Here is a 21,350-nt window from a genome sequence, read left to right on the forward strand (position 1 = left end):
GAATATCGTAGTTCTTTAGTCCATCATCAGCAGGATTACAAATCACCATAGCGCCATATAAAAGCAAGATTTTGCTGCTGTCGCCGGACAGTATAAATTTTATGACCGTGCGCGTAACGCGAATCACTCTTTGGTCAACGATTTTAATTGGTACTTCCATCGGTTGATTGGTGATTTCAGTGATTGTGTTATTAAGGTAAATTTATGTTTATTTCATTAAGTAAATTACTGTTATTATTTGTGATAATTATAGTAATAGTAGTTTTATGGGTTTTCAATTTATCAACAAATAGTATTTTAATTAAATATATTATTCAGAAGGACTGATAAATGAACAAATATAAATTATTTTTATTAATATTGGTTCAGTGAATTTTAATTTTTAATTGAACAATTAAATAATAATATATTTTTAGGGTTTTGTTTCTATTAATTATAAATAGCAAAATGAGATTTAAATTATTTTAATATCTTCTTTATTTCCATGTGTTTTTATTTTAATTGAACATTAATTTAGATTAAATAAGTTAATTATTGTATTGTTATCACTTTGGTAATTCGTAAATTTCTAATAATTATTAGAAAGAAGGTAAAATAATTTTTTTTCTCTAAGAAACATTGATTTTCATTGGTATTTATTGAATCTGTGATTTAATTTTTAATTGAACATTAATTTCCATTAAATAATTTGATATTTGTATTTTTAGGACACTTACAAATTGTAATTTTTTTCATTATTCCTTAATTTTGCGTTTTGTTTTCATTAAATTAAAAAAGGTAAAATAAAATCTAAAATATTTTAATGTTTTCATTAAAAAATAAATAATATTTCATAGTTATTTATTGATTCTCTGTGTTTTAATTTTTATATAATCATTATTTTCCAAATAATATATTTGATATATCAAGTAATTTGGTTTTTGTATTTTCACCATTTTTGTAATTTGTAAATTTTTATTTTTTTGTGTGTAATATTTATTAATTTTTTGTATCTTAAAATTATATATTTTCCTTAAGAAAAATAAGTTTTCTTTTTATTTATTGATTCTGTAGTTTTCAATTTTTAACTGAACATTAATTTCGGTTAAATGATTTAATTTTTAAATTTTTTAGTACTTCTGCAAATTTTGTACATAATCCCTTATGACTTTTTAGAAATTTATTTCGATTATATTAAAGAAGGTAAAATAAAATTTTAAAAATTATGTTTACTCTACGAAACATAGATTTTCATTGGTATTTATTAATTCTGTGTTTTAATTTTTAAATGAACATTATTTTTCATTAAATAATTTGATATTTGTATTTCTAAGACATTAATAAATTGTAATTTTTTTATTATTCTTTAATTTTACTTTTTGTTTTCATTAAACTAAAAAATTTACCTTTTTAAAAAAATTTAAATTATCTTAATATATTGTTTAACAAAAATAATATTTCATAGTTACTTAGTGATTTTCCGTGTTTTAATTTTTATATGACCATTATTTTTATTCAAATAATTTGATTTTTGCATTTTCAGCATTTTTAGCTTTAGTTTTTTTGCATCTTGGCTCCATAAAATAAAAAAGGTGAAATAAAATTAAAATTATTTAATGATTTCTTTAAGAAATAAATTAGTATCCTTTTTGTTTATTGATGGTAATTTTTAATTTGTAACTGAACATTATTTTCGATTAAATGATTTTATCTATATATTTTTTGTATTTTGCTAATTTGTAATTTTTATAAATTTGTTTCAATTATATTAAAAAAGATAAAATTTTAAAAATTTATGTTTTCTCTAAGAATTTATGTAATTTATATTTATATATTTCCCATTAAGATAAAAAAAAATAAAATAAATTAACATTCTGCTACATGAGATACTAAGTACTTTCAAATATGGAACCCTTAAAGAAACTGTTACTACCAATTATGATAATTTGTTTGTGCATGTTGAATTAATAAATAAATTATGATTGTCATTAACTAGGCATGTCAGGAATATTTTATTAAAGTCACAATTTGCGGAAACTTCTAAGAAAGACATTTTTTGCATAAATAAAAATTTTCTTTTGCATAATTTCATGTTAATCAATTCTCAAATTAAATATGCCTTGTTTATTTGTTTCGTTTTTTATAAAAAATAGGAAACAACTACTATTGCATTAATAAAGGAGTCAAATATTCAAATTTTATTATTTAATTAACCTAAATTTCTAGAAAATATATAATATAAGCCAAAATAGCAAATTTGACATTTAAATGTATCAGTAATGAGATGCTGTGTATTCAAAATTAAAGACTAATTGATAATAATTTGCATATTACTTAAATCAATTTAACTGATATGCTGATCAAATATTTTTTATTTGGAAACTGTGCTATATTTAAAATTTTTAAATATATTAGTAGGGTTATTTATTTTTTGTTGATGTGGTCTAGGTTTTATTTCTAAATGTTTCTTCGACACGAATTTTTAAATTACAAATAACTGAAATTATAGTCGTAAAATAGATATTTTATGTCTTAATTGTGTTTGAAACTTGACTACACTTTAATACGCAACAGTTGTTCACTAAAATTAGAGCTTTGGATATTTTATGACTATAGAAAATTTTAAAACTGTATTTTATAGTTCGTAAAACGTTCCAAGTTAATCTGATTAATGTCCTTTTGTAATCAATATATTTGGTGATGATTGATCTGGCATTCATCTGTGGGAGATTATTAGAAATGTTTAAAAATAATTTCATTGTGGGATAATTATAAATATATGTATGTATATAACTTATTTTCAAATTAGTGTTCATGTTTATAAATAATTTAACAGTTTTTATGTTACAACTAATTTTGTTGTCAATATTTTTTATAATTTTAGTAATAATTAAGTAATATATTATTTTTTTTGTAAAATATTATGATATAGTATTAAAAATTGAAGTTAAAATTATATTTAGAATATTTTGATATAGTTTCTAAAGTTAAAATTAATTCATGAAACCACTCAATCTGGAGTATGTTTTTCCTTCTTTAATTCTAACAGTTTAATTGGCTTCACTTTATTGACAGTTGCCCTTCCACCCAAAATATTTTGGCAGTTGCCAATTTTTTTTATTTATCTCCTCCAATCGTTTATAAAAGAGCCGCTGCCAAAACATCAACGCAGTCCGAAATTTATTTTCAGTATTATCAAACCGTACCATGGAGCCGCTCGAGGTTGAACTTGCCGGCTTCTACGCCAAGGAAAACTCGCAGGAGAACCACACCGAACTATACGATCTGGTTAACGCCGAACAACCCACCCCCATTTTTCGCAGGGGGTGCAACTTTTATTTTTCGGTCAGGTTCAACAGGGACTACGACGAGGAGAACGATGTTGTGAGGATAGGCTTTGGATTCGGTAAGAAAGATTTAATTTATTCAAAAAAACAACAACAAAACTGGCGTATAAGGTTTACGGTGTTTTTACGACGTGGTTCAAAATTCCTGCATTACATTAAATAAGATGCCTGGCATATTTTAAAACCGGTACCAAATAGTCAATTTGTGATTTATGAATTCTATTCCTCACAGATTAATATTTCATATGTCGAGACTCAATTAATTACATGAATGTGTTCAGCTGAGTTGAGAAACAATAATGAATTTTAATTGTAATGGGATGGTGATGACCCGAGGTGAAAAAAAAAAAGAAAAATATTCATTATATCTAACAAGTTAACCTTGCATACGCAAATTGTTTGGACCATCTTAATTATCTCATTTACACAAATCAACAATAAACATAAACAAATTGACCAAATCTGTGTTTAGGTGAAAAACCGAATGTAATGAAGGGGACAAGAGTGATAATTCCTCTTGATCCCAAGAAGCAAAGCCTGGACGAAGACCCCTTTAGATGGAGCATGATAGTAACTAATCATTCCGGCAACACTCTCCAACTTCAAGTGCACATTCCTGCAGGCGTTCAAGTCGGCATTTGGTCCAACACCATACAAACAAACATTAAAGGAACCAGAGTACAAAGAAACGATTACAAGGTGAATACAAATTTCGGCATTAACAACCACTAGATAGTAAACGTAATAAAAACGAGGTAAACCATTGTGTGTAAAGTGCAACTGTTTACTAATACCTAAAAATAAACAAAATTACAATAAATCAGACGTCATGTAAATAATGATTGTGTTTTGGCACAGTGGCAACTTATTTTTTGCTCATTTATTAAATTATATCTGGTATCAAAACAGAAGCTATTTTCAGCATCCGGAAGATATTTACATTTTGTTCAATCCGTGGTGCCCCCAAGATGGCGTCTACATGGAAAACGAGGAGGAACGAAAGGAGTACGTCGAAAACGAAAACGGCAAAATTTGGTGCGGTACTTTCAAGAAACCGACCGGTAAGCCGTGGATTTTCGGCCAGTTCGACGAAATTTCCCTTCCCACTGCTGTATTTTTGTTGGAAAAGTCAGGACTAGCACCTGCAGAGCGATGCTCCCCCATTATGGTCACCAGAGCCATATCCGCAGTGGTAAAATTCTTTTGACTCCACCCTAGCTTCCCACTACAAGTCACTTCTTCCAGATCAATTCTGTGGATGACGGCGGCCTTCTGGAAGGTAAATGGGACGGCGACTACAGCGACGGCACCTCCCCACACGCCTGGACCGGCTCCACCAAAATCATGGAGCAGTACTTGATGTCCGGTGGTGAACCAGTGAAATACGGTCAATGTTGGGTGTTTTCGGCTGCCACCGTCACAGTTTGTAGGGCCCTGGGAATCCCCTGCCGTTCCACCACCAATTACGTCTCCGCCCACGACACCAACTGCTCCTTGACCGTTGACAAGTACTTTGACATCTTCGGAGACAAAATCGAGAACGGACCTGAAGGTGACTGCAACGATTCCTGCTGGAACTTCCACGTGTGGAACGACGTTTGGATGACAAGACCCGACTTGCCTCCAGGTTAATAACTTGTTTGTTATAAAGTTTAAATTTACACAATTGTTTTCTTAGGGTACGGAGGTTGGCAAATTATAGACGCCACTCCCCAAGAGCTCAGCGGTAATCAGTTTAGGTGTGGGCCAGCTTCCGTAGAAGCAGTGCGTAAGGGAGAAGTGGGTTACCTGTTTGACACAGCTTTCGCCTTCTCCGAGGTGAACGCTGATGTAGTCCATCTGCAGGAAGATCCGGAATCTGAATGGGGCTTCAGGAGGACCTCCATCAACAGCTATCAGTAAGACACACCCATTCTTTTGTTCCATTTAAAAAATGCCCGTTTTTAGCGTGGGTAAAAAGATTTTAACCAAAAAGGTGGGTGTGACCGACGACAAAGGTGACTCAGACATGTGGAACATCACCAAACAATTCAAGAACAAGGAAGGAACGGAAGCTGAACGTTTGGCGGTGTACAACGCAGTGAGAGGCGTACCAAGGGCTCAACAGTTCTACGAACTACCAAACAAAGACCAAGAGGACGTGGAATTCGATTTGGTCGACATTGACACAGTACCACTTGGTCAACCGTTCCAGGTGGTGGTCAAAATTCAAAACACATCGTCGGAGGAAAGAAACGTTAGCGCTGTCCTGTCAGCAAGCTCCATTTTTTACACAGGGGCGGCAGCACAAAGCATCAAAAAGTCCCAGGGCACGTTTAAGGTGAAAGCTGGTGATCACGAAGTACTAACACTTGACGTACTGCCTGAGGAGTACCTGCACAAGCTGGTGGACCACAGTTTGCTCAAAATTTATGCCATCGCCAACGTACATGAGACCAAACAAACTTGGAGTGAAGAGGACGACTTCACCATGACCAAGCCTGACATCATCATTTCCCTTGCTGGCGTCTGCAGGGTTGGACAACAGTGTTCCGCCGATTTCAGGTGAAATTTACAAAATTGACACTTCAATAAGGGTCCTAATGTTTATTTTATAGCTTCACTAACCCTTTACCAATCCCGTTGACTGAGTGTTTCTACACGGTGCAAGGCCCTGGTTTGGAGAAGCCGAAAACAATTCCCTTTAGGGATGTTGAGCCCCACGAACACGTTTTATTCCGGGAAGTATTCCAGGCTGTTAAAACTGGGGAGCGGGCGATTGTGGCGTCGTTCACGTCGAAAGAGATGCAAGGAGTTTCTGGCACAACCACTATCAATATTGGTGAATAATACTGCACTGCTTTTGTATTTTTATATGTATAACTTTTATTTACATTATTAGAAATGTTGTATCAGTATTCGATGTTATTAATTGCTTATAATTAGATGTTGTAATAACTTTAAAGCTTTTTATTTACTATCCTACTGTGCTGCCGGATGCATGATGAATATATTCAATTCTTGATTAATGTATGCAACCAAGATTACAAAGAGTCGTCCCACAACATGATTATAGTAATTACCTTGATAAAAATGAGTCAGACTAAAATAGTAATGAACTAATTTCGTATTATAATTGTTTTTTAATCCACAAGAACATACATTTTTGTCGCTATTTTTTTAATATAAAATCACTTTGATGAATTAAGACTCATTGTTATTATTAATAAGCTGATAATATTTTAATTTGTAAGGAAAAATTATGTCTTCGACCTATTAATGAGTCACATTCTTTGATTAACAGTGTCAAAGTTTAACACTTCATATCACACATCACCAGCTTTATTTGCATCATAAATTCAAAGAAGTGTCGAAGATGAGATATTCTGAGGTCCTCCCAAAATCCAGAAGTAATGATTCATATTGCCCAATAAAAACCACAACTTACACACTAATCTTCACTAAAACAATTGCCCAACTGTAGTAACGAATGTTATGAATCAACTAGAGGAATTCAACTGAAAATCACCTACATGGCATACAAGTGTGGGCACGTATCTTTGCATGTGTTATTCGTCAATTAGTACGCTCGAGAGCCGGGTGTGTATGGACGCGTACCAAGGTTGAGCCGAATCCTCTGGTCCAGACGATTCAATCTGCGTCCGGCAACGAAAGCGAAAGTCTCGCGATTCGATTTTTTATGTGTCTGTGAGTAGTCGTCCGGTGAAATGGGGAGGTTTTCGTTCGGGAATTGTTGCTCAGGGTTCTCCAGGTTTCGGGCCAACTGGATATTAAACCAAGACGTGCCCATGCAGTCGTTGCCCAAACCCAAGGAAGCAGGTTTGTGTTTTAAGATGAATTAACAAATATTAAATGTATTTCATGTATTACAATATTATGAGGAAATATTTACACAATCTTATTAGAATTATACATTTCACACATTTTCTTAGGAAACCAGTAAGTTGTTAGTTGGCTCCTTAATTTTATCAGCTAGGTATACTACAATTTAAATAAAACCATAATTTGTTATTCCTTATTAATAGTAAACACAAACATGAGTGCAATTTGCAATTTAAATTCAGGTGTACAATATGTATAGATTACAAAATGACTGATGACTTTCAAAGAAGTCTCTAAGATATCACAAAATAAATATAGATTAGTGGTAAAAAAATACATCAATATTTGTTTAAAAACTTAGAAACAGGAAAAGGCGTTACCCAAAAATGCATTCACTCAAATGGAATGGAAAGTGCAAATATTTAAATATAGCCGTTGTAACACAGGATGGAAATATATTTATAAATATTATAATTGGCCCGATGATGAGATGTGTCGATGGAAATACAACAAATTTGGAACGTTACGTGCATTTCAATTTAAAAAAGCACGTGCCTCTGAAAGCTATAACTTTATCAAATTCAAAGGAAGCACGTTTTGTTTTAATTTAATCGTTTTTTTCTACAGGTGATGAGTTTTTTACCTCCTAATGTACCATTTGCATTCAAACATGGATACATCAATAAAAGAGACAATTGCAATTCTGGTTTACCTTGAGATGACACTAAATCAAATTCCTACTTCTATTACTCAATGGTTTGGACAAATGTGTAATGTGCATTTAATAAAATTAGACATGCACGTACTAACACATTGGGCTTCGTTCTAAGTAGTTTTGAAACAATGTTTTGAAAATAAACATTCCAAAATCTATCTTTAGTTATTTTTATAGTCTGGATATCAATTATCAATATTTTATTACACCACAAACTTCAACCAAAGTGTGAAATAATAAAACAAATGCTAAATATAATAGTAGCATAAATTCTTCCAATATTCTCAATTTAATGGAGTGGCAATGAAAAATCCAAAAATAGAAATTTTGTAATTTTATAATAAATCAAACACAAATGATGATAAAATTAGGAATGTTTATTCATTCAACAAAATGACTATTTTTAAATCGAAGGAGTAGGTCAAGATTGTAACCTTGATGTTACATTAACGTGTCCACCTAAAACAGATTTGCATCAAAATAAACACCAATTATTAGCAATAATTTTTTAGTGGACCCTGAAGCAATAGTCGAAAGCGAAACAGATGGAGAACCAACGGTGGAAGAACTGCCAGACATCCTCATCATCAGAGACATTGATCCCTGTATTCAGAGAAACGGTACCGAACATCACACCGACCGTTTCGAAGTGATGAACAGAGAATTTGAACCTCTACTTGTTGTGAGGCGAGGTCAGTCGTTTTATCTCGATATCACGCTGAGCAGAGAGTACGACCCTGAACGTGATGGTGTCTCCTTCATATTCACCGTCGATGGTAAACAAATTATTGCGCTTATTGGTTTAAAATCTAAAGGGTAGTTTTCAGACGACGAAAAGCCGTCGCACGGCCACGGTACCATGATAGCGGTACCACTGTTGACGAAAAGGGAGCGCGATTTTCCTTGGAACGTGGTTCTGGAGTCGGTGAAGGAGAACGTCATTACGGTGCAAATAACCACGGCTCCTGACGCAGTTGTAGCCAAATGGCAGATGGACATAGACACCAAAATCATCGACGACGGAGCCTACAGCTATAGCTGGGATAGGAAGTTCTACCTGTTGTTCAACCCCTGGTGCAAGTACGACCAGGTCTACCTTAAGAATGATGACTGGAGGGAGGAAACCGTTTTGAATGAGGAGTCGTTAATTTGGAGAGGCACCTATAACAGATTGAGGCCGGTCATTTGGAAGTACGACCAGTTTGAAAAGGACATTTTGGATGCGGCCATCTATGTCGTAAGGGTTGTGGGCAAGGTTAAAAACAGTTACAGGTCCGACCCAGTGAGAACAACAAGAGCTTTGGCAGCTGCAGTCAACGCTGCGGACGATAATGGAGTAGTTTTGGGAAACTGGAGCACGGATCACAGTGGAGGAACACCTCCAACTCAATGGATTGGTAGCAAGGCGATTCTTCAGAAGTACTTCAAGAAGAAGAAACCCGTTAAATATGGACAATGTTGGGTGTTTTCAGGAGTATTGGCAACGAGTAAGTATTTACTTTAATAACCCAATATTTGGACAATATTAACCTTACCCCTTATAAGGAAAGCACGAGTGTCTGGAAACCTAATTTGTTCGATACTGTGACTTAATCGTATACGTCATAACTGGCGACCTGTGTTCGATTTCCCACGAGAAAACATGTGTAATAATAAACAGTGATGTCACTGTTTAATATATAGGCCATCAGCACGTCTATTGTTAAACGCCAGTAGCTTTTTTATCGAGCCATTATATTCTAAGAATTAAATCTTGTCATGTTTGTTCGTTGTAATTTTATAATCTATCGTTTGAATACATTAACACACATAAGTAACTAATGATATGCCAATCTATTTCAATTACTAAGCCCTAAAAATAGTTTGTAGGGCACTGGGAATCCCCGCAAGGACAGTCACAAACTACTCTTCAGCCCATGACACTCAAAACTCCTTGACTGTAGACTATTTCATGGACGAAAAAGGTAACATAATGGAGGAACTCAATTCAGACTCAGTTTGGAACTACCACGTATGGAACGAGGTGTGGATGGCTCGACCAGACTTGGGGAAAGAGTACAACGGATGGCAGGCGGTGGACGCAACCCCGCAAGAGCTTAGCGAAGACTTATACAGATGCGGACCTTCTTCTGTGCACGCCGTTAAGCACGGAGAGGTACTCAGACCATACGACAGTGCCTTCTTGTTTTCGGAAGTCAACGCCGACAAAGTACTTATTTGCTTTCTTACCTTTTTTCCGTTAGCTAATTGTCCGTTATTATTTTAGATCTTTTGGAAGTACAGTGGACCAACCCAACCTCTCAAGCTCATCCGCAAGGATGTGTTTGGAATTGGGAAGCAGATTATTACCAAAGCAGCCGGTGCCTTTGAACTTGAAGACATCACCAGCAGTTACAAGTACCCGGAGAAAACGGATGAAGAACGCAGCACAATGATTAAAGCCCTAAGGCAATCCGAAAATTTGTTCTCCAGGTACTACCTAAACGAAGACTTCAATGACATTCACTTCAACTTCCAACTGTTGGACGACATCAAAATTGGCCAACCTTTCGACGTTACTCTGGCGATGAAGAACCGAAGTAAAAGCAAGAGCTACAAGGTGAAAGTTATCCTGAAAGTCGACGTGGTTACTTACACTGGAAAGATTGGTGACTCAGTTAAAACTGGTAACTTCGACGTAACAGTTAGCACCGACTCCACCCACGAAGTGAAGCTGAACGTGACTTTTAATGAGTACATCAAACGCGTGGTGGATCAATGTGCCTTCTCTGTATCTTGCCTGGCAACCATCGATGACACAAAATACGAATACTTTGCCCAAGATGACTTCAGGGTACGAAAGCCCGACATCAAAATCGTTTTGCAAGACAAACCTGTTGAAAATAAAGAAACAACAGCCGATATTTATGTGGAGAATTCGCTTCCTATTCCGCTGAGGAAGGGTGTCTTCACTGTGGAGGGCCCAGGGATTCAGAAAAAACTGACCGTGAAGGCCAATAATGTCGTTCCACCTGGAGAAAAAGCTAAGGGGTGGTTCACATTTACTCCACCAAGAACAGGAAGGTACACCATAGCTGCCAAGTTTCAATGTAAGGAAATGGACGATGTGGATGGTTACCAAACAATAATGGTGGAACCAAATGTGGAAGAAAACGGAATAAGCAACGAAGTTCGCTAGTTAACCAAAGTTTATTGTAGCCATTCATTGTGTGTTTATTAGACTGAACATAACCATAAAGTATTAGCCAAATTTTTTATCTAAACATATTTATTTTATTATCATAAGTTTTACAATAATAAATTAATTTTATTAATAACCTCAGTGGTCATTTATTCACCTGTCAGTAAGTGGGCTGAAGGTTGGGAATGTTGTCGAACTTCATCATCTTCAGCATCTCCTTGGTGTCGACGTCAGCTTCGATGATGTCCTGTTCCAATGCCGAAATGTCGGGCACGAAGTTGTCCCTGCGTTCCCGCTCCTCCTCCTGAAGCTTGATGGAGATGTTGCGCACCTGGGAGTGGCGCAGCCTCTTCATCAGGTGCGTGACGAAGCCGGCGATTTGATTGCGCAGTCTTTTGGTGGGTATAATGGCCACTTCTTGGCAAATGCGTTTGTTGGTGTGGAAGTCGAGCGTCAAACGCGTGTAGTACTTCTCGATGATCACTCGCGAGGCCTTTTTCACGGTTTTGGTGCGTACCCGACCCATTTTTCTACGACTATTAACACCAGTAGCTTAGCAGCAGCTTTGTTGAGTTGTTTGTTTGATGTTTTGTAAATAAGGCATTGCCTACTGTATAAAAGTTATATTTTATTATCAAGAAGTATTGACATAAAATAAAATCATCATTTGATTAGGTTAAAAATATTATTTATTGTTGATTTTGTATTTGATTCCAGTGCATAGAAAGTTGTTGCCTTATATATTTATTTAAAATATATTTAAATTATTTAAATTGGTGACATCTATCGTTCAACATCTAAAGTTTGTAAAGCAGCATTCTAGAGAGTTTAAAGGGTATGACATCTACAGAAGACATCTATATCGCCTTCTCTTAAGTTTCATGAGTTTACAATAGATGGCGCCAGCTGTATAATTTGATTAATCAACTAGTAGATGTCACACTCAGTTTGTTTCTTGTAAATTTTAAATTTCTCATAACATCTTCAGGATTTCAAATTGCTGTTGTTTCTGATTGGAATGTTTTTAAAAGTATGTTTATGTTATTCTTTATAGAAAATAAATGGAGAAAGTTGTTCTGTATACTACGTACTTATATATTTTTTATATTAGATTTTTTATCTTTTTTATATTAGCATCTTTTTTTATTCTGTATTGATATTTTTTTATAGCACTAAATAAGGAACTGATAAGGGTAAGTCTACTAGAAGAGATGAAAACACAAGGGTTGTATTTATTTTAAAATTTTGTAATACCTGGTTTAAAATAATTATCCTAAAGTACTGCAATTATAAAAACCTCAAATTTTGTCACACCTTCGAGCAAAAAATTGCGGTCTAAATTAACGAAATTTGTCTATTGTCCGCCACTTCACTGACCTATAATTTAGGAAAACACGCCAGTGGGCAGGACTCGCCTAATAACCGATTGTCGGTTCCCTTGGCCAAAAAAAGCGGTACCTTTTTAGTCCATTCAGCGGAAATCACTGGTTTTTACCACTTTGTCCAAATTGATCTAATTCCACTTGATGGTCATTCATTTGGTTATAAAATTTTAATGTTCCCTTAGTAACTTTTCCATCCAGATCGTTGATAATGTTGTTGTTGTCCACGAAGGAATGAAAAATGATTCATCCTCGGCCAATTTGGCCGGGCGGCGTTAATGTGAAATTAATGCGTGCAAGATAATAGCGCCGCGACCTCGTACCGTACCGCACTCTCGACGCAGCATCCCCGTAAAATCGTACGGGTTCCCTGACGATTGATCATCAAGTCGGCGGCGGCGTTGGAAGACGAGAGCGAAGGTGCGAGCGGCGCCTCGGCTGATTACAGGGCAAAGCCACCACGATATGATGAATTAGTTGGTGTTACTGCCTCTCATCTCGGTCCATCTCAGCCGGACTCGATTCCATGTTTACCGGCAACACATCACGTATTAAGAACCGCACACGCCCCCTTCCTCTGTGCGACCCGCACCGCGGCTATTACACCTATAACACTCCTTAAACTCCGCGATAATTTACCGCGGTTACCCGCCAAAATGGGCAATCAACGGATTCCTCTTCGCTCGCCGTTACTCGCCAGTAATTAACAAAACATTTCGATGTACGTACGGTACTCGCTTCGCCGCGTCGTTTCCTCGATAATTTGACTTCATTGAAATCGCACCTACGGAACCTTTAATGTGACTTTAATGTCGTGAAAATGTCGATGGTGTTGATGGCACCCCCATCGCCGTACCCGCTACTGCTCGTCGAAGGCGGCCGAGTTATTTATAGGGCCCACGAAATCCGAACGGAGTCCGATAATTAGATGCTGAAACTAATTAACTGCCGGTTTCGGGTCGGAGGTGTGAAACAAAAGAAACCGCCTGGCCTAAGGCCGCGGCACAGATGGGCGCTGCGTAGGGATTTCGCCATTACCATCAGCGGCCGTCCACCACCGGGTATAATTTACAATCATCGGCAATACTTAAATTGTGATAAATTATAACGTTTTTGGGCGGCGAACTATTACGTTAATTCAGTCAAATTTCCGAACGCGGATGGATTTTTTAATGAAGAAACGAAAATTACACACGCCCCGTTTTTGTCGGGCCACTGATTTATTTATTGTTTTCGAAACTTGATCAACGCACCACGTGAGAAACGGCCCCGGCTCTTAATTATCTATTGTGATTCGGACTACGATTTATGTTCCTAGGTACTGTCCACACAAGTCGGTACCAGGATCTGTAATTTTTTTATTTAATCTACAACAACCGTAGGTGCAAATCAGCAATTAGGCATTTTGCCGAAAATTCCTGAACGTCACCTCACGTACCATAATTGTCCAAGAACTGTAACTAGTTATTTGTAGTGCCAAATTGACCACACACAACACAAAAGACCCATTCAAAAAAATAAAGCAACCCATCAATGAAAACAAAAATTATAGGTAAATATTTCGTCACACCTCTGGTGATTTGATGGTGAAATTGGTGCCTTTTTTTTCCCGTGCCGACCGATGTTCGAAAACACGCCAATGGGCCGGACACATCTATTACGGATCGTCGGCCGTGGCGGCCAAAGAAGCGGTCCCTTTTAAAGTCTAGTGTCGAAATCATTACTTAGGTGTAAAGTTAGAACGGCATTACCGCCCCAAACTAATAATTCATTTCGGGTTCACGTTTCGTATTTATGCGATTTGACTTATGGGTATTGAACACAATCCAATCCAGATTAAGATCTTATTATTTATCAAATTATATACGGCCGATAATTTATTTGGTCGGGTATATATCGCGGCCTGTGAAAAAATAAAGCAATTACGTAAGTAAGATAGGTCTAAATTGGTAATCGTGGACTCGGTATCTTCGCAGATCATCTTTGTACGATTTGGATTTTAGCACGGCCTGATCAATTTTGAATCGTTCGCATAACTGTTTCGGGGACTTCGTTATTTATTGGCCTGAAATTAAAAGGTCATTAAGCAGAAGTACTTTTAAATGAGAATCTCAAATATACTATATGTAAAATATGAAGAAAAGTACTTTGAAAACTCTGAAAGTAATTTCAAAAATTTAAATATAAGAAAGTAAACCAAAAAAATAAAAGAAAAACTTAAATGAGGTTAAAATCTATAGAATGAGAAAATCTAAAACAAAAAACAGAAATAAGAAAAAACAAAGAAGATAAAGATACAGTAAAATTGAAAGAAGTGAACATTTTCTTTAAGGAGTTCTATCTAAAACCTGTGGATTTAATACATTAAATAAAAGCTGAAAAGAAATATAAATTCAGAAGTTCACGAAGAACTGATAGAAAATTGAAAGGAAGATTATATAATTTTTTCTTTATTTAGTTTTAAACATGTGGAATCTTAAAACTATAAAAAACACTGAAAATTTTAAGACACAAATTTCAAGATGGGAATAATAAAAACAAAGACGAAAAGTACTTTTATACGAGAATTTCAAATATCTAAAGAATGTGGAATCCTAAAACAGAAAAGATACACTGAAAATAATTACAAAATTCGAAAACCTAAGAAAATAATATAAAAATTGGAAGAATAAATTTCCTTTAAATGATATATCAAAATTATACAGAATGTGAAAATTTTAAAAAACGAATTAATAAAAAGAAAACAAAGAAGATAAAAATACAGTAAAATTGAAAGAATTAAAATTATTCTTTAAGGAGTATCATCTAATACATGTAGATTTAATACATTAAATAAAAGCTGAAAAGAAATATAAAACCAGAAGTTCACGAAGAACTGATAGAAAATTGAAAGGAAGATTATATTATTTTTTCTTTATTTAGTTTTAAGCATGTGAAATCTTAAATCTATAAAAAGTACTGTAAATTTTAAGACATAAATTTCAAGATGAAATAATAAAAACAAAGACGAAAAGTACTTTTATACGAGAATTTCAAATATCTAAAGAATGTGGAAGCCTAAAACAGAAAAGACACACTGAAAATAATTACAAAATTCGAAAACCTAAGAAAATAATATAAAAATTGGAAGAATAAACTTCCTTTAAATGATATATCAAAATTATACAGAATGTGAAAATCTCAAATAACGAATTAATAAAAAGAAAACAAAGAAGATAAAAATGCAGTAAAATTGAAAGAATTGAAATTATTCTTTAAGGAGTACTATCTAATACCAATAGATTTAATAAATTAAATAAAAGCTGAAAAGAAATGTAAATTCACGAGGAACTGATAGAAAATTGAAAGGGAGAGCTACCCTTACATTATTTTTTTATTTAGTTTTAAACATGTGGAATCTTAAAACTATAAAAAGCACTGAACATTTTAAGACACAAATTTCAAGATGGAATAATAAAAACAAAGACGAAAAGCACTTTTATACGAGAATTTCAAATATCTAAAGAATGTGGAAGCCTAAAACAGAAAAGAAAAACTGAAAATAAATACAAAAATGCAAAAAACTAAAAGAACAATACAAAAAAAGTATAAAGAACCTCTTTTAAATAAGACTATAAAATTATTTAGAATGAAACTATAGAAAACTGAATAATAAAAATAGTAGACAGAAATACTAAAAACAAAGAAGAAAAATACTTTTAAATTAGAATCTTGAAATTTAGAAGAAAGTGAAAACAGAAAATAATATAAAAAATCTAAAGAAACTTAAAAGAAATAAAAATGTATTTTTGAAAAGAATGTAAACTATAATAAATGTCAAATTCAAAAAGGGTAATAAAGAACTTAACAAGCCAAATCTCATTGTGCATTTTGAACTAATTGATTTACATAAAATATAGGCCTGGCAAACCTTGTGTTTCATTAATTCTCCCTTACATCTTGATATCTTCAAATCATACCAAGAAATTAAAAAGGCATGTTGAACATCTGTGTAATTTAATCGCTTAATCCTGTTCAAAACAGGTGTTTTAAGTACAAATTCATTGATAGATCGACTATAAAGATAGTTTCGATGTTCTTTAGATGCAGATTAATAGCTTTTGATAGTGGAAGCAGGTAAAAGTTGTTGGTAGACAATTTTAAAACGATTGAGACATTTCAACAGCACTTGACCGACTACCAACTAATAAAATTCGAAGTGTTTTACAATTATTACCAACTAATAAAATTGGTCTACCACGTTCAATTTTCAAATAACTTGGGGTGTCACGGCGCTGTTAATATTAATGTCGTCGTAATTGTTGTGGAATCCCCGAAGGTAACCGGACAAATGGACCGTAAGAAAAAGTATCTGTCGAGTGGCATGGTCTTTGGCGCAGGACAAAGTTGATATGACAGAAATGTACATCAGGAGCTGCGTTGCCCAGTCCAAGTAATGAATCTAATTCGTGCCGGACCCTCTTCAACGTCACTCTCACAATAGGTGAAGACTCAAACTATGAAATATTCATATTTAGATGGACGACGAATTTACATAATACTTTACTTTTCAATGACCGGTCATATTTTTAGATCTCGTCCCGTTTTTCCGTTCCATTTTTGTTGTTTCTTTTACTTCTTCGGCGTTGGTAGGAGGCACGACCGTAAATTCACGACAACATTTTTACTCCCGCTCTCGGGTGAGTTGCAAATATCAGGCTGGGCTCTTTTATAATATAATAAAAGTCTTTTTTATGTTTCGCATTTCATGTGCCTTTGTTCACGTAACGATTCACAGTAAACTCAAAGAGAAACAACCTGGATTAGGTTCGTAATAATTATGTAGGTATCATAATTGCTTCATTTATGACTGCACAATTTATAATAATTGCCTTTTTATACATTCTGGATGACGGACGTATTTGTAATTTTTTTTTTTAATGTGAAAATAAACGGTCGAACCACTAATGGACTCATCCGTTTCAATAACCATCTGACTTCCTTAGAATATTAATGAAACCCCAAACACAAGTTAATATTTTGAAACCGACTCACCAAACTAATTAGTTTTAATCCGTTAATGACGCCAATTTAGCTGAATCATTCCCTCGGTTTTATAATGCGTTGGGACTTAATCAACAATTTTGATTGGGAGCAGAATTATTCATAAAGGAATGTTTATTAATAATAAATAATAATTAATAAATAACGCTTTTCATTTAATGAAGAAAATGTGACAGAATGCTTAAATAATTTTTTTATTTTAAAAATGTGCTTATAATTAATAAAAAAAAAACAAAAAACAAAACAAATTATATACCCACATAACTTTACCACAAATTATATTGTAATATTTAAATTACTTACTTATTTACTTGAAAAAATTTAAATGCTGGTAATAAAAATCTCTAATAAATTCAAAACAAATTTATAAAATTTTACTTTTAATATCCATTTTTAAATGAAGCTAAGAATGTAAGTAAATCATTTTTATCTAAGAAATAAATTATAAACTTATAGATTTTATTAAAAATAGAGAATTATTAATGTCAATTTGATTTTAGGATATAAATTATCTAAAAATTTTTATTGCTTAACATTAATTAAATACATTTTTATATTTTTCCAGTGATTTAATAAAATAATGAAATTTAATAAAAAGCTGTTTTTATATAAATAAAATATTTTTAATAGATTGTCTATAAAAATTTTAAATAAATCTTACCTGAAAACAAGTTTAAAATGTTAGTTTTGTTGGCAAACCAAAAATTTAACACTAAATTTAATTTTTGTTCAAAATCTAAATACTCCAATATTATATATTACTTAATTTAAACCTGATTTTCTATGAAATAAGCATTTATCTATTTGCATTATAATTATTCAATCTTGTATAAAAATTTAGCATTAATTAAAATTTTTATAGGCAATTAAAATTTACATATTTTTTATCTAAAATACCCAAAAAAAAATAAACTAATAAATTTTATATAAAAAAATTAAAAATAATACTTAATAAATAGATACAATTTCATGTTCCGTGTGAAAACAAGTTAAAAATATTTGTAATCTTTGTTAATTCTTTTAAAAATTTATCGATATAGAATTTTGAAGCATTTCTATTATAATTATACAAATTTAGCATTAAATATAATTTTTAAATTAAATTTTATTTTCTAAGAATTATTGTAAAATTAATATCAAGATAAAAATAAAAATAATAATCAATAAATAGATATTATATTATAAAGATCTGAATATAAATTAAAATTATACATTTTTAATTATGTGATTATTTTTTACAAAAACATTTATCTATTGAGTATTATTTTTAATTTTATCTTGATGCAAAATTTATTAGTTAAATTTTTGCTATTTAAGACAAACAAAAATTAAAATAAATTCGTGTTCTTGAAATTAAGTTAAAAATATTTGTAATTTTTAATTTGATTTCAGACAAGAACACGAATTTATTTTAATTTTTTGAATTCATTTAACATATTTTCAATTATTCAGTCTTCTATAAAAATTTACCATTAAGTTTAATTTTTATCGAGAATTTAAATCAACCAATAATATATAATTTAATAATAATTAATTTGTTCTTCATTCAAAAATTGTACTTATCGTTTAGTTTTATAGTTAATTTTATATTGACATAAAATATTTTAGACAAAAAAATTAAAATTTCTAATTGCTTATAAAGAAATTTTCATGATCTTCTTTTAAAAATTTGTAAATAACTTAAATAATTGTTTTACTTTGTATATAAATATAGAATTGTTAATACGTTTGATATTTTACGAAAATTTAGTGTTAAGTTTAATTTTTATTAAAATTCTACATTGTCTAAAAATATAATTATTGATGTAAAATAAAATAAATAATAAAATTGGTGCCTTTGGAATATTGTTTTATGTATTTTCATAAAAATATGTAACATATTTTCATATTAACTGCATAAAAACAAGTAATAAAACCATTAATAATTCATTTATAAACAGGGCAGAAGCAGACTTAGTATTAAAGGAATTTTTATTAACAGTAAATAATTAATTTCATTGTTCATTCAAAGTAGAATAAATACCAGATTGTACAAATCTAATAATTATTTCTACATTGAAAATGTGCACAATTAATAAAAGGGTAATCGAATACAAATTACGTACCCTCATGAAGCACAACAATAAATAAAAATTAATATCAACATTAATAACGAAACAACGTATGATCGCAACACTATACCATAACTTATACATCGTCTTTACATAATCAATTAGATAGTTGCATTGATATGATTGATCATGGCCAGCCACAAAGTCCTCACTCGTGTGGGCAACAGGCCCTTATGTAGGTGATGCGAATATTCAAATAATACGATATGCAGGTCATTACAATGCAAAATTTAATTAAACGATCTAATAAATGTCGAAACGATCGTTCTTCTTAGTTTTACCACAAACTGTCCATCCGAATCCATCGTCCAGTGGCACGGTTAAAGCATTATTTTTTTTACACAACCTATCAGCGTTCGAAAGGTAGTAAATTTTTACGTTTCGTTGTGCGTTGTTAGTTCTGGCAATAAAACGACGATAGTGTTCATGCAAATGCAATGATAAGTGGGACTGTCGTGATTGGTGAAACTTGACCGCACAGGAATTAATGTTTACCAATCCCCGGGTACTTAAGGCAACTGGAGGTAATGATTAGTATATTTTTTTAGTGTTTCGTAAAAAGGTGCAATTAAGTTTGATTAGTTTTAAACGCGTACGATTATATTGTAATAGGTGATTTGGTAAATTAAAAATGTTGTTAAAATATCGTGCCACTTTTACTTTTTAAAACGGCAATTATACGAAAAACATCTCACATCCCACCAACAACAACAACATTCTTTGAGCCGTGCAATTACTTTCTATCAGTAGTAACATTATTATTATAATTTTATTCAATAAAACCTTTTTTAAGAAAACAACCTGTAATTTTATAGTTATTATGGATTAAATAGGGAATTAAAGTGAAAAAAAGAACCTTTAATACTGTGTAAGCCCGGGGCCGGATTTACGTGTACATCGGAGCCGAGACATGTAAAGCGGACCCTCGGGCCCAACTTGCATGTTAAAAACTATTAACAACTAACATTGATATAAAAAAAACGGTCGTACATCGAAGCATTATGACAATTATTCCTATACACTCTAATTGGTGTAATAACCCCGACATTGGCGTGCACCTTCATCCACGTACCGGCGTTGGAAACTCTTGAAAAACTTACTTAATTTTCATATTTACATACTTTTTACGTACATCTTTTTCCAACATTTTCGAAATTTTATGGCTAAAATAAATTGAAAAAAAGAATAATTATATATTTTTAAAAGTATAATTTTTAAACATACACATTTTATTTGTTAGTGAATTAAGTATATATTAAAAATTAATATTTTTGTATAATTTATAGTTTAATATTGAAATTTTGTCCTCAATTACGATATAATTGAATAATAGAAATTAATTGAAATACTCTGTTGATAAATTTTTAAAAAGGTTTAGAAATATTTTGATTTTTTTTCAAACATGCATATAAAAATTTTTGTAGACTTATGCATATTTAATGCCATATTTATAAATTTTTAAAAAATCTATCAAAAATAAATAATATTTTGAATTTATTTTCAAGCTAAAAAATAAAAAATAAAAAAAAACAATTTTTATCAAATATATTCAACAGGTAAATGTTTTGCTCAAAATAATTATTTATTTTTATTAAATGTATAATTTTTAAATTTTATTTGATAATGAATTAAGTTTATATTAAAAATTAATGTTTTTGTATAATTTATATGTAGTTTTAATAATAATAAAATTTTGTCCTCATTTATGTTATAATTGAATAATGAATATTGATCGAAGATGAAATATTCTGTTGGTAAATTTTTAAAAAG

The 21,350-nt window shown here is 32.2% G+C and overlaps 3 protein-coding genes across 3 annotated transcripts; 2 read left to right on the plus strand and 1 right to left on the minus strand.

The window, feature by feature from the left end:
* Nucleotides 1-114: 114 nt before the first annotated feature.
* On the plus strand, nucleotides 115-6,264 carry LOC109597873 (hemocyte protein-glutamine gamma-glutamyltransferase-like). Its single transcript, XM_020013654.2, has 8 exons — nucleotides 115-196; nucleotides 3,170-3,385; nucleotides 3,799-4,025; nucleotides 4,249-4,518; nucleotides 4,572-4,953; nucleotides 5,005-5,224; nucleotides 5,274-5,870; nucleotides 5,924-6,264. The coding sequence occupies exons 2-8, from the start codon at nucleotides 3,187-3,189 to the stop codon at nucleotides 6,153-6,155; spliced, it is 2,127 nt and encodes a 708-aa protein (XP_019869213.2). The 5' UTR covers nucleotides 115-196; nucleotides 3,170-3,186; the 3' UTR covers nucleotides 6,156-6,264.
* A 480-nt stretch (nucleotides 6,265-6,744) lies between these two features.
* LOC109597868 (annulin) lies at nucleotides 6,745-11,180 on the plus strand. The gene is made up of 5 exons (XM_020013647.2): nucleotides 6,745-7,145; nucleotides 8,376-8,639; nucleotides 8,691-9,350; nucleotides 9,726-10,072; nucleotides 10,130-11,180. Exons 1-5 carry the CDS (start codon nucleotides 7,034-7,036, stop codon nucleotides 11,039-11,041), a joined length of 2,295 nt encoding a protein of 764 aa, XP_019869206.1. The 5' UTR covers nucleotides 6,745-7,033; the 3' UTR covers nucleotides 11,042-11,180.
* Nucleotides 11,174-11,619, minus strand: LOC109597869 (40S ribosomal protein S17-like). The gene has a single exon (XM_020013649.2). The coding sequence runs from the start codon at nucleotides 11,568-11,570 to the stop codon at nucleotides 11,205-11,207; it is 366 nt and encodes a 121-aa protein (XP_019869208.1). The 5' UTR covers nucleotides 11,571-11,619; the 3' UTR covers nucleotides 11,174-11,204.
* Between the last annotated feature and the right edge of the window lie 9,731 nt (nucleotides 11,620-21,350).

The sequence above is a fragment of the Aethina tumida genome, chromosome 4, assembly GCF_024364675.1.
Source record: "Aethina tumida isolate Nest 87 chromosome 4, icAetTumi1.1, whole genome shotgun sequence".
Taxonomy (NCBI): Eukaryota; Metazoa; Arthropoda; class Insecta; order Coleoptera; family Nitidulidae; genus Aethina; species Aethina tumida.

Coding starts and splice junctions, on each gene's coding strand:
- LOC109597873 (XM_020013654.2), top strand. CDS start 3,187: ATGGAGCCGCTCGAGGTTGAACTTGCCGGCTTCTACGCCAAGGAAAAC. Junction 3,386..3,798: donor GAGGATAGGCTTTGGATTCG/GTAAGAAAGATT, acceptor ATCTGTGTTTAG/GTGAAAAACCGAATGTAATG. Junction 4,954..5,004: donor AAGACCCGACTTGCCTCCAG/GTTAATAACTTG, acceptor TTGTTTTCTTAG/GGTACGGAGGTTGGCAAATT.
- LOC109597869 (XM_020013649.2), bottom strand. CDS start 11,570: ATGGGTCGGGTACGCACCAAAACCGTGAAAAAGGCCTCGCGAGTGATC.
- LOC109597868 (XM_020013647.2), top strand. CDS start 7,034: ATGGGGAGGTTTTCGTTCGGGAATTGTTGCTCAGGGTTCTCCAGGTTT. Junction 7,146..8,375: donor GCCCAAACCCAAGGAAGCAG/GTTTGTGTTTTA, acceptor ATAATTTTTTAG/TGGACCCTGAAGCAATAGTC. Junction 10,073..10,129: donor CGGAAGTCAACGCCGACAAA/GTACTTATTTGC, acceptor TTATTATTTTAG/ATCTTTTGGAAGTACAGTGG.